Source organism: Solanum lycopersicum, chromosome 6 (genome assembly GCF_036512215.1).
Source record: "Solanum lycopersicum chromosome 6, SLM_r2.1".
NCBI classification, from domain to species: Eukaryota; Viridiplantae; Streptophyta; class Magnoliopsida; order Solanales; family Solanaceae; genus Solanum; species Solanum lycopersicum.
This window is the reverse complement of record NC_090805.1, coordinates 41604537-41617397: the sequence shown is the minus strand read 5'-3', so window position 1 is coordinate 41617397 and position 12861 is coordinate 41604537. Positions and strand designations below refer to the sequence as shown.

Sequence of the window (12861 nt, the reverse complement as noted above, 5' to 3'; positions counted from 1 at the left end):
GAAGAAAAAGTTAGAAACTTTCAGAAGTAATCAAACTTCTGTCCTTCAAATATATTTTTAAAACTAGTTCAAGTAAAACAGTTGTCTTGTGTGTTGAGACTTTTCTGAAATTTGCTCTTAAAGGATCATAGTTTGATACATTCACTTTAAAATTTCGGCAAGTGCATACTCTCGTATTAACAAATATTCATATTCAGCTTGATGCACAGCGTAATCAAGATCCGGAGAAGGGCCACACTCTCAACGCTTCCAGCCCGTGAAAGCCTACGAAACCTCATAATTTCATGCCTCTCTCCGAAACCTCAATTTTTTTCATTTAAAACTATATATTAATCTCCTCTTTACACACATAAATTGGAATTGTATTCAACTGTACAGAACATCTTCGAAGGCAATTAAAGATTGAGTTCAAGAATTCACATAAAGACACACTTTGAAAAGTCAATATTTACCCTGTGCTACAATGATTTGCAGATACTAAGGTAAATATCTACTCAATGCTTCCTGGTTAGACTTGCCTTTGTGAGTGAAATTTGAATTCAGGAAAGGAAATAGGGGCTGTGTTGAAGAGGAATCTCCATTTTGCTTTTCCTTACACTACTGCATTTGGAAAGAGTTAATAGAAAACAGATAAGAGAAAGAGAAAAGATAATCTATAAATATAATCATCACCAATCCATATGAACATTTAAACATAAGTATATTATCACTTTGCACATTATGACTACCAAACTGCAAAGCATGAATTCAGTATTTCAGACGGGAAATGTTTTCTCATTGACAAGCTGATTTACTCGAACAGCAAGAGAGTTTCGATTGCATCTCCTGCAGATTACATGACGAAGGCTACTTCAAAGATACACAAGCTTGGCAGTACAAGACAATACCATATGCAAGAAATTCTAATGAACGAATTACATGTATAATCAATACTACATCATGATAAAAAGTCTGAAGGGTATGCATCATTTTTTGTCAGATCCTCCAAGACCACATACAAAATTTGCGTAGAAAGTGATAACTTTGTGGCTGAAGATGAAATACAAGAGAAATTAGCCTACGAGTTACCTTAACGCAATAATGAAAAGAGACGATGGCAAAACTGAAAACATGGTGATTAGAGTTGTGCTCACCTGAACAAGCATTACCTTCAGCAGAAGAACTCGATAGATTCCCACGTGGAGGGATGAACAACAGAAAATTTTCACGCCCAGAGTAATGTAACTATGAGAAAAAGCATAAAAGCCAAACTAAAGCAAAACCCGGCAACAACTGCGAAAGCCTGGATTACAAGATCACATGGTGAATTGCAAAAACCTTGTTACATTGATGATCCCAGAAAACTCACAAATTCACTTACTTTCCCTTGTGATTTAAACTTCATCTTGGTTGTAAACCATGATAATCCTGTGTCCACAAAAGGAGCGAGAGCTAAAGCCCTATAAAGTCAGAAACATTGCCAGATTTCAAATTCTCAAAGATAACATACATACCATGTGGAAGAGCTAAAAAGTTTCAGCAGAGCTAATTAATATACAGCCAGATTAATTCTATCGAAAACATGATCAGTAATTCCTCTTTTATCATCATTCGGTGGGGGAAATCTAGAAGGATGGAAGGAGGGTATACAACCTAGCATGTCCAGAAATGCAAATCTATGTCAAAGTATATGATGCAAAAACAAATTATTCACTCCTAGAAATATGGGATGATAAGGATTGACTCACAGGTCACAGCTCATAATTCCAATGTTTCTCATACAAAATAATCTGTAGAAGTCAAATATCTCCCATGACAGAACTTATCATGCTTATGATGTCCTTCTATTGGTAATTTTTTTTATCAGATGCAAAGTATCAGTATTAAGCGGCTGATCTAAGTTGTAGCATCATAGGCCAAAAGTCCTCTTTCCTGTCTATCCTTCATCACTTTGTTTTATATGTGTGTTCACTTCTAACACTTAAGTCCCAAACGAAAGGTTTGAAGATTCATAGTACTCTACTCTGTGGTTAACATGTGCAGCATTAGATTCTTACCCCCCTGCTCGGACAATCTTTGTAACCTGGCTACCAGCCCATACCATGGCCATTACTTTGAGAAACCTGCAGATAAAGTGGAACAACTAAAATTTTCTCCAAAGAAGACAGAACTTAAATCTACCAGAAAGGAAAAGAACCCATAAAGCTACAGTTACCGTTCAACTGCAGCAAGGTAACCCATTCTTCCAGGTGATGGAGCAACATAAAACCTAGGAAAAAAACAAAAAAGCTGATGACAACAAGATGGATAAACCATATGCTATTCTGTAGCAGAGCAGTTGTATCATGCAGTCTGAAATAGTCTGACAGGTAGTTGTAATTCTGGTCTTTCAACAAATTTTGAGACTTGCTTTAGATAGGATTAAAATATTGTATACATTTTCTCCGACGCTTGGTAATATTACTGTTATCAACTACCGCTTAATACTTATTTGGCTTATTGCCTCTGGAACACAAACTGGTTCACATTGAGCATCGACAAGAAAATCCTTTTCATTCTATTTATGGAGGTTTGCTTATGAACTGAAAGATGAATTCTCTCACAGGGTAAAACTGGGGGTAGGTAAGAATCTCCACATTCAGGCTTATAAGTTTCTATAAAGCGAATTCTGGTGAAAATAGTGTATCGCTGGCCAATAATACTATTAAAGATTGGAATAAAACTATTGGTCATGTTATTCATATCACTTGACATACCACACAATAAGAAAGGTAGTAAGGTAGTATGCAGTATTAAGTAGTCCATATGATAATACTCCTGCAACACCATATCTTCTCAGTCTCGTCAGAACCCTGATATCCAAGCAAGGGGAAAAAGTTAGATCTCAACATTAGGTGTTCCACCAGATATTACCAGCTCAGCATAACAAAGATGTAAAGTGAAAGCACATTTATCCTTCCATTCCAGAAGAGATAAGAAACGTATATCAAGACCAGAGCAAAATTTTATGCCAATAATTGATAAGATGTTAATCGAACTTGAAAATATGGCCCCTATCATTAGTTTAAAAACACGACTCAATAGGCGATAAAGAATATTAGTACAATCCAGAAGAAGTTATGGACAAATAAAATTCTCCTGCAGGTTCCTTTTTCAATATTCTGATACTTGTCCAACACATTGCTATGCTTCATTGAGAAGGAAGAAACTTCTCCAACAGTTATCCGATCCAAAAACAGAGGAGATTTTATATAAGGGGTCAAATTTTCCCTTATACTATTTGAAATTGAGCAACTTCCCCATCCATTTGAATTTTTGGTCTAATATTATCCATGTTGTCAGGAAAAAGTCTCAATTTGGCCCTTACCTCTAACAAAGCACCAATGTGAAGCAAATTTTGAACCATATTCAAAAGTTTTAAGGGTAAATCTTTGTCTCAAAGAATCTGGACATGTGGACTCCATGCATTTTGAGCTGGAGCTCCAATAATGGAATGGGAAAATATGAAATGATTTGCTAATGGCAAGGGCATGACTAAACCAAAAGTCAATCAAAGGGAAAATTAGCTCAACTTCAGATAGTATAGGAGCAAATTATAATTTTTCCCTATATTGAAATAATTCTTTCACCAAATTTCTGCTGCTTCTGAGATCCTCTATCGTATCTCTCCGATTTCACAAGTAGTTAACTGGTACAAATTCTTAAGACAATGCATTTTAGTACATAGAAGGAAGATTGTGCCTATAACACTATAAGAAATGATTAGCTCATCATGGTGGAGTCATTGTTAAACAGCATAGCACTCCTTCAACTTATGAACACTCGCTCCGTTTAAGTAACTACTCATCTTGTCACTGCTCTAACAAAGAGACATATTACACAAACACTAACTAATCGACAAGCGAAGCATACATAAATTAAGAAAATTACAGAAATTATGAGTTTTCCAACAAAATGGTCCTTTTGTAGCTAGAGATAGATTGAGAAAAAAACCATTTTTTCTTACATATTGAACTTGAGCAAATAACAAAAGATACAGAAACATCAAACATAAATGCAAAGATAGCAATTTCAATTGTCTCAGGATTTCCAGACACTGTCAAAGCAATGCAAAAAGTAGCACTTACGTGTTTGATGTGGGTGATTCTGTTTGACTAATTTCATCTTTTTCTGCAGTACCTAGCAGTATTTGGAAGTATAGCCAATTACATGGTTTGGTTGACAGAAAAGAAAAAATAAGCACTGTTTTGGAAGATATCAAAAACACATTTTACTTTTTAGGATAATACCTTTTTGATCTAGAGGACTGTTTTGAAATTCTGGTGACTCGTACACCTTGCCTTGCGAAACAGTAGAGAGGTTAGCTATGAGATAAATCACCACATCATGAACATATTACAGTAGGGACTTCATATGGATAAGAGTGGGGAAACATTAAAATGGAAGACATTGATATTCTGAATAGGATTATTCAAAGCTACTATTTTTTTGCATTCCCTGATATGACAACCAATAACAAAGCTATATGAATCCCTTTGTCCACTCCGCTTCATTTTGGCATGTTTCCTTCGGCTACTGAATAATTTGCTTTTTAGGAAGCATACAAGTTTTGGCACGAATGCTGTGAGGTCGATCATTCCAAATAGAGGAATTCTAGCTGTAAAGGTGATTGGTGTTTAAGGAATGAAAGACCTATTCAACTCATGAAAGAAAACTTAAAAATTGAACTTAACATTCTTGTTATGACACATGCACCAAAAAGGAAAGTAAGACGCTTAAATTGCGAAGGAGGTAGTAGCGGAAAGAAAAGAGGAAATTACATTATGATCACTATTAACAGAGCAGAGACGAAGCAGATGCCTGGATTTTTGCCGCAGGTACAAATGACGACTGCAGAGCACGTTGGAAATGCTAGCCTTCACAAATGAAATCAATCAAAAAATTATCATATATCAACAACGTCTTCATAAAAAATATTCAAAATTTCCAATATTTTTGTTCAAATTGAAGATACACTATGCTTTATCAAACTCACATTGGCAGAATTAACCAAAAAAATCGGTTAATTTACTGTATTTTTCTAAACGGAAAATATGAAATGCAAATTGAAAAAGAATTGACAGGAGAAGGGCTTACATGGCGGTGGAGAGGTAACGAAGAGCGAAGGGATGATGAGAGTGTAACGATAAGAGGAGAAGACATGAGCAATTCAGAAGCTAAAAGGAGAAAAAGAATACCATAAATCGTCACTCTCTGCAGAAAAATACTGTACGGGATAACACTCTGCTTTTAATTACACAAGTCTTGTATGTCTATTTGCAGAAAGCTTATGGGTTTTTTTCTTTCTGCTTATACCCTAGCTTTTTTAGACGTCATACTTATAAATTCTTGTTTTAGACCATTTGTGTTTGATCAGTTATTAAAACTATTCTGTTAGCGTTGATAAAATTACTATTGTCACTCTCTCCAAAAGTATTTTTGAACTATATATGCAAATAAAGAGCATGTGAAATTTTACTTTGCATACTAGTACTGAAATAATAAATACTTAGACTTTAATTAATAAAATTAATTTAATTAGACCACAAATTAGAGAGTGATCATGTTTATTAGACTTGAAAACAGAATGGTACAGACTTTCTTCTTCTTTACCATCTGTATGGATATGAAGTAGATATAATGCCTGGCGAGGAGAGGAAATAGGGAGGGTAAACATTTACAATTACATTCAAGAAATATGCAAAATACAAATTTTTATTTTTATTTTCGGTTCGTATAATATAAACTTTAAAACATATCTAATTGGCATTCAGCAACATCTAATTGATCTAGACCTCCAGTTTTCTTATGCTGAATCCTGAAACTCCAACCAGCTTAACAGCATTATCTCAGACAGATTCTTCATCTCTTGAACCATCAAAGCTCTTACAGTTCAACAGAAAACCTGAAACAAGAAGGTTGACTTAACTGGGGAAGTTTGCACAATGATAGGGTTCTCTGAACTGTATGTTCAGCTACAAGTTAGGGGTAATACAACCATTCAACCTTGGCAACATAGAGTAAAAATGCAATTGAATAATTACTCCCTCCATCCCAATTTTATGTGTTGGCATTTGACTGGGCACGGAGTATAAGAATGAGAAGAAGACTACTGAAATTTGTAGTCTAAAATAAGCATAATAATTTATCTGGTGATAGATCATCTCATAAAAGGAAAATGAGAATTTTAAAGTTAAATTGTCATTGAATGCCAAAGATGTCTTCTTTTCAGGAACGACTAAAAAAGAAAAGAGGTGTCACTCAAATTGGGACAAGAGTGAATAGTATCTTTAAGTTTTTTAGTCGGTAGCAGAAGAAAGTTAATTATACATCCATCTACATACATAGACGAGAATTCTTTTAGCAACATGATGGTTGACTTTAGTGGTGAATTGCTCTATATCTACTGTTCATTCACGCTAGTATACGGAATTATTTGGATTTCCACATATTATACTTTGGTGTGGTAACTGAGAGCTCATACAGCCAGCCTTCATATGTTCTTTTAATTATAAGATCTTTCAGCTTCGATTCAACGAGTTCAATTGTTTATGTAGGGGGATGAATGAAGAACCTTGAAGGACTCACCTCTCAAACCGTTCTGATTCCAGAGGATAATACTTGTGCAACCCTCCCTTTGGATGGATAAGAGTTGTTTGCTTCGTAGGCAAGCAGCTATTTCCTTCTTCGTCAACGGAGGTTTGAAGGCCACTGTCTTTGCAGAAAGATGCTACATCCCATTCCTGAATAACCATACATTAGAGCAGCCAAACCAGATTGTGAAGAGCTGAACTTTTTCAGCTAGTCAAACTAGGATTTTACCTTCATCATTAGGAGTTTGGAAAGAGCCACCAAGGGAAAAGGCTGAGGCTTGTATCCTCCATGATTCACACAGGAAATAGCTAGTGATCGAACCTTAGTAATGCAGATGGAACAAATTAAGGGGAATCAAATTATCAAAAAAATAAAAAAAGAACGATAAAAGAAGTTAGAAAGGAATCATATTTACAAAGTAGAGATATTTGTGAAAGCACTAAAAATGGAGCATTTGGTTTCGCATTAGCTAGGGATGTTTCACACTATAAGTTAAAGTCTGCCATTACAGACCAGCCTCAGTTTTCAGTTTTCTTCCGAGTAAGAAGCAGACTCGTATGGTAGGAGAAGGATCAAACCCCAATTATATTCCAACAGTGACGGAAAGGAGTGCTGAATAGATATTTGTCAGGCAAATGAGAGAGAGCATATACCACAGGAGCAATTTTTGCTATTATACAAGAACTCACCTCATTGATAGAAGGTTCAATAATGCAATACTGCAAGTACGATGCCTCGGACTCTGTTGTATGAATAAATTTCTTGAAGAAGCCCAATTTAAAGTATCTGCCACAAAATAAGAAGTAAAAGTTGACCTTCCCATGTACAACAATAAATGTATTCTACTATCAACGGTAATTGACTCAAAATGCCATTGATCTACCTCAAGATCTTCCGAGCAAAATTCATTTCTGTCGACTTCATAATGTGAGAAGGAACGCGACGAAACCATAAAGACAGTGTCTCCCCCTGCAAATCAAGAAGTACAATGTTTAGTGAAATTGTACAAACAAAATGGTCACTGAGTAAGCACCTGATATTCAACTGCAACTCACAATCTTTGATAAATACAACGATAATATAAAAAAACGCAACTGTTCCTTGGGTTTTGGAATCAAGGTGGAGAAGCACATAAAAGGAAAAAAAATCAGCTTCATTTTTGAAGATGGGCGCTGTAGTACGATTTGCTTCATAAAGATTAAATAAAGTCGCCAATGCCTTCGTTAGCTGCTCCATGTTGAGGTATGACAGCGAAGAAATATTTGAACCGCTACATCTTCTAAGTTTATGCTGGGAAATTATATGGAATTTAACCTGTGGAAAAAAATATATTAAAGCTACATAATTCTGAACTTTCTGCAGTCAAACTGATCACTTGAACATTTTAAGCCTAGAATCCATTAAATTAAATAATTTTGCTACGTTTCCTATATAAGAAGCCTCCTCTTCATTACACCAGCCAAATAAAAGATCAACAAAGAAGGGGGTAATACGAATAAAGAGGAGGTATGAAGTTACATCCATCTCAAAAGAATTCTACCAAAACTCCTAATGCTTACGTGAATCGTAACCCTTGATACAAGTATATCAGCTACTGCAGTTGCAATGGCATGTTTAAGACTATAAGAGTCAGTATATTTTTGGTATGTTACGTATACTTTTAGCTCAAGACACAAGAATCAGAAGTCTTAAACTAAGACCCATAAAATGAAATAGAGGGAGTATGTCTTAGATCAAGAAAAGTTTGTTATATGGTAAAATGTTTCTAAATTTACAATATGTCTAGATTCATTGTATAAAATAACTGAACAAGCAGAGTAATTAATGTTGTAGTATATTAAAATACTATCTGCACTGCAGGAGAACAAATACTTACCCTATAGCAATCACTTACCTTGTTGTATTAGATGAGGATTCTGATATAAAGGGCCCCTACTGTGTAATGTGAACAATCAAGTCAGTAATATTCGTTAATCCCCCCCCCCCTTTTTTTTTCTTTTGTTTAAGGAAAAGTAAAGAAAATCATTAACAAAAGCACCTTAAAGGTGTATACTTACGAAAGCTATTTACAACAGAATTCTTGTTCCCTAAATTAGACAAGGAACTGATGAAATCGGTATGCAAGAAAATAGCAGTAGGATAACACGGACAAGAGGTTAAGGTAGCGTTTTGCATCTATGAATAGTTTACGAATTGTATATAGTAGCGGATACACCATCCACATCTAACAGCATATCCACTTCTTATTATCAATTCCATTCGTCTTTTGAATTCATTTTACAAGCTTCTCAAATTCCTGCATCAATTTTCTTTTGCTTTCTGCAATCGGTTCAGTGTTAAATATTCACTCCCACTGGATCTGAAGACTTGAGCAACTAGATTGCAATTCAGGAAGCGTAGGATGTTCAGATGCAACAATATCATGATTCATACATCTAAATATATGTATATCATTCCAGCTCTAATTCAAGTTCTTTTGGATAAGATAACTTGAATAAATAAGCATACCATTCTCTCATACATAGAGACCACTCGACTGCAAGAGATATTTTGCATACTTAGATCTTGTCTAATGGACCTCATCCTATCAAAGATGAAGTCATGAACCACCTCAAATGGATGCTCGGTAGAGTCCAGCAAGTTACACAGATAGTTCAAAGTATCTTCCAACACCGAGAGAGGCCTCACATCAGAATCTTGCAGAGTCTTCACGGATATAGTCCTACAGAACTAACAAAGAGAAATTCAATAAACCATCATTTAACAAAGACTGAATTTGTGAATAAAATTTAGGAAAGATCAAAAGCAATGTAGACCGAATCTAAGATCACTTTCGCGACAACTAACACTGGATATATAACTACAGATTGTAGAAGAGAAACTGACTAATTTTATATTGCTCATACATGCTGTAAATAAAAAAACGTATTAATTATGTATCAAATCAAGTTTGAACCTTAACCACACACACAAAAGGGGGTGAATTAGCCTGGACAAAATTCACTTGTATATGGACTTCATTATGTATAGAACTCCAGCAATATTTGGCTGCGATAGGATTGAATCTTGGTTTCTTTTTTATTTGAAAGAAACATGTTACTTACGAACTGGTACATTATAATGGAAATAGGGAACTTTTTAAGATATGAACATGCTATTCTTTTTTTACCATTGAAATAAAATTCCATTGTCTTCACACGAAGCAAAAGAAATACTGTTTGGAATCTTTAGTACTGCTCTGGGGTATATTTTAACATGATAAAAATGAGAATGTTCAACAATCTATATTTGTTTACCCCTTCAGAGCTCAGCATTTTATTAATGTTATAAGTCCAATTTGTTTTGAAACTTATTGCACAAAATACTTTTGTCCAAGTGACTTTGTTAGGTCTTTTATCCTCTCTAACATTATTGAGTAGCGTATCTATTTAATGCTTCTAGCTACGGACTCTAATGTTAATAATTCTTACATGTGAAAGTTGAAGCAGGTGGCCTTCTACCTCCAAAATTAATAAGGAAGGGCCTTCTAACTCTCAGGGAAAAAGCATGTTCTGTTATCCACGATGAAAAATGAGCTCGGCTTGGTTGGTATTAACCATTTGGCACTAATATCTAAAAATTTGGCAGTAAGTAGTCAATGCATGGTAGGGAAAATTGTTTGGTATCGGATAAGTCACCAACTTTTTTCTACTTCCTTATATTAAATTGCTTTACATTTGTCGTATTATCCAGCTGTTTCTCATCTCTTTTACGGAACCTCAAAACTGGAGACTCACTTAGTCTGCCGTCTAACAAAGTTTTAGCCAAGGTGTATTATTGTATTCATACATTGTAGCGTCGTAAAACTGTTATATGACAGTCCAAAACTAAATGTTAACTTTTATGTCCCAGATGGCAACACAAGCACAACTTATCACCTGTATTATCGGCGAAGATTAAAACATTTTATTTTTTATCCATGACTGTACATTGATGATCACAAAAAGGCCATATGAAATGCTTGATGAGCTATTACAATTTAGATTGTTTCCACATATTTGACAAGCTGGTTCGAACTAGAAATGTTTAGTGAAGTGAAACATAAAGCAAGTTCAGTTTAGCTGATCAAACAAATTAATAGAGTATCAACTATCAACTACACCTCAATACGAATCCAGTTGGAGTTAGTTACGTGAATCTATGTACCCGACGGCTATTTTAGTATTCAGAAGATTCATAAATCATTCACTGGTCATAAACCTTCTTCTATTAACTGGAGTTGAGACTAGTTATCCTTAGAATTCAGTTGATCAAACAAACAGGGTAAAGAAATAACTAATCAAAATATTCATCCTACGTGCTAGCATACCAAAATGTTACTCAACTCATTTAATTTCAAATTTTTTTGTATTACTTTCTCTGTCAATTTGTTTTAAAGAAAATGTCTCTTTACTTTATTGGCAACTTTTTAATTTCAACACTCCATGTTCAAGTCCATGAGATGACATTTTGATACATTTTTTCATATCTTTAATCAAAGACCACAAGATTCAAACTGTTAATTATTAATTTTCTTAAATTTTGTGTCAAGTCAAAAATAGACTAGCAAATAAAAAGGGAGTACCTTTTTAACAGCAAGGCTTGGTGATGACTGTCGAGGATTTCCATGTAGCCTCTCAAACACAGCTAAGTCTCGCAGCCTCTCTCTTTTCTCCCTCTCCTCAACTGCAATTTTTTTTTAAAGAAAAAACACTAAACTTATTTAATATTGCAGGTTCACACGCTCCAGGATTTAAAGGCAGTAGAAGTACCTCCTTCTAGAGTTTACTTCAAATTGATTGTTTATGCATTTATTGGTTTACTTCCATTTTAGCGCACTTTAAAAAAAGCAGTCCATAAAGGAAAATAGAGGAGAATTGGTGTACCAGGACACATGAAAGGGCAAGTTCCAACTAAACTCTGAATGTCGTCAATATCTTCATCAATGACTTTGTCCCAATTGCTTGAGCTCGTCTTGTTGTCGGAAGCGTTGTTCTGAATTGGGGTACCATTAGGCGTAGAAGAATTGAAATTTTTGGTGTGGTGGGACTGAAAGTTGCGGGAAGGTTGAGAAGGGTGGTAGGATCTGGAAGAAGAAGAGGAAAAATTAGGTCTTGGCCTGTACGGAGGTTGACTCCTTCCGGCCATGGCTCGGCGTCTACTTTCACTGGCTGATCGGCAAAAAGAAGAACGAGCAACACCGTCCTAATATAAAAATGGTTCAGTTCCCCCTTCAATTTGGACTATGTTTATTTGGTCCACAAGTAATAGTTACTGAAAAAATAACTTAAATACACAATTATAAGTTTTATATTCTCTAATTTTTCCTTCTTTTTTAAAATATTACATAATTCTCTTTTTTTTAATTTTAGTATAAGTTTATAATTACATAATATTCTCTCTCCTGTAATACACAATTATCCATTTTAATGCCTATTTTTTCTCCATTAAAACACTCAACCTTTTAAATCAGTTTTTGGATTTTGAATTTTCTCCATTAAAACACTCAACCTTTTAAATCAGTTTTTGGATTTTAAATTATTAATTTTAATTAAAACATCCAATGTTGAAATTTTGAATTTCAAAATTCAAAATATTTGAAATTTCAAAAATTTGGACAATTTCTCTCCCGTTCAGTTCTTACTCTATCACGTTTTCAGTTCTTCTTTCTCCATAATCTTCTTTCTTCTTCTTAACCCAGCATATTTTATTAGTTTCTTCTTTTTCTTCTTAATCCATCATCGTCTTTTTCTTCTGAATCCATCATCGTTTTAACCCAGCATCTTTTTCTTTTTAATCCATCATTAGTTCTTCTTTTCTTCCCTTTTTTGTTTTTGTTAATTGTTCTATTACATCATAGTAATGAATCCGCTAATTAATAGAAGGATATATGATTCCGACGATGAAAATTGGAAAGAAAATAGAAAAAAGTCTTTGCATGATCCTATGAATCTTCAGAAGGATTCAAACAAAGACTCTGGCGAAACATAAAAAACAAAGGTTGTCAAAATACAACAAAAAAAAAAAGAAGCAGCAAACATTATTGTTAGGCCTACATTGTCTTGGGTTAGTATTTTGGTACTTAAAACTGTTGTTGAAATTAGTAAAAATTTTAAGGAAACCAATATGTATCAAAAAATCATGAAAATTATTATCATGTATCATGAAGTTCTGAAAATTGTTATAATGTATCATTCACTAAGTTTAATAACTCGTTATCAACTGTGCTTG

The 12861-nt window shown here is 34.4% G+C and overlaps 2 protein-coding genes across 14 annotated transcripts; both read right to left on the bottom strand.

Moving 5' to 3' along the window:
* Positions 1 to 291: 291 nt before the first annotated feature.
* LOC101268479 (uncharacterized) lies at positions 292 to 5414 on the bottom strand. 12 transcript variants are annotated; one of them, XM_026031541.2, is made up of 10 exons: positions 5116 to 5414; positions 4800 to 4895; positions 4269 to 4314; positions 4107 to 4158; positions 2736 to 2831; positions 2195 to 2248; positions 2037 to 2102; positions 1361 to 1439; positions 1134 to 1282; positions 292 to 600 (listed from the first exon to the last, which is right to left on the bottom strand). In XM_026031541.2, the coding sequence occupies exons 1-9, from the start codon at positions 5179 to 5181 to the stop codon at positions 1205 to 1207; spliced, it is 633 nt and encodes a 210-aa protein (XP_025887326.1). In that variant the 5' UTR covers positions 5182 to 5414; the 3' UTR covers positions 292 to 600; positions 1134 to 1204. The 12 variants fall into 12 exon arrangements, with proteins under 12 accessions (XP_025887326.1, XP_025887331.1, XP_025887328.1 ...); XM_026031546.2 differs by having other exon boundaries at positions 292 to 597; XM_026031543.2 differs by having other exon boundaries at positions 1149 to 1282.
* Positions 5415 to 5533: 119 nt separating this feature from the next.
* On the bottom strand, positions 5534 to 11914 carry LOC101268769 (SAC3 family protein C). Of its 2 annotated transcripts, XM_004241920.5 has the most exons (9): positions 11517 to 11914; positions 11216 to 11316; positions 9121 to 9342; positions 7708 to 7926; positions 7496 to 7581; positions 7302 to 7398; positions 6841 to 6933; positions 6607 to 6761; positions 5534 to 5923 (listed from the first exon to the last, which is right to left on the bottom strand). In XM_004241920.5, exons 1-9 carry the CDS (start codon positions 11776 to 11778, stop codon positions 5905 to 5907), a joined length of 1254 nt encoding a protein of 417 aa, XP_004241968.1. In that variant the 5' UTR covers positions 11779 to 11914; the 3' UTR covers positions 5534 to 5904. The 2 variants fall into 2 exon arrangements, with proteins under 2 accessions (XP_004241968.1, XP_010322875.1); XM_010324573.4 differs by having other exon boundaries at positions 7496 to 7926; positions 9121 to 9334; positions 11517 to 11900.
* Between the last annotated feature and the right edge of the window lie 947 nt (positions 11915 to 12861).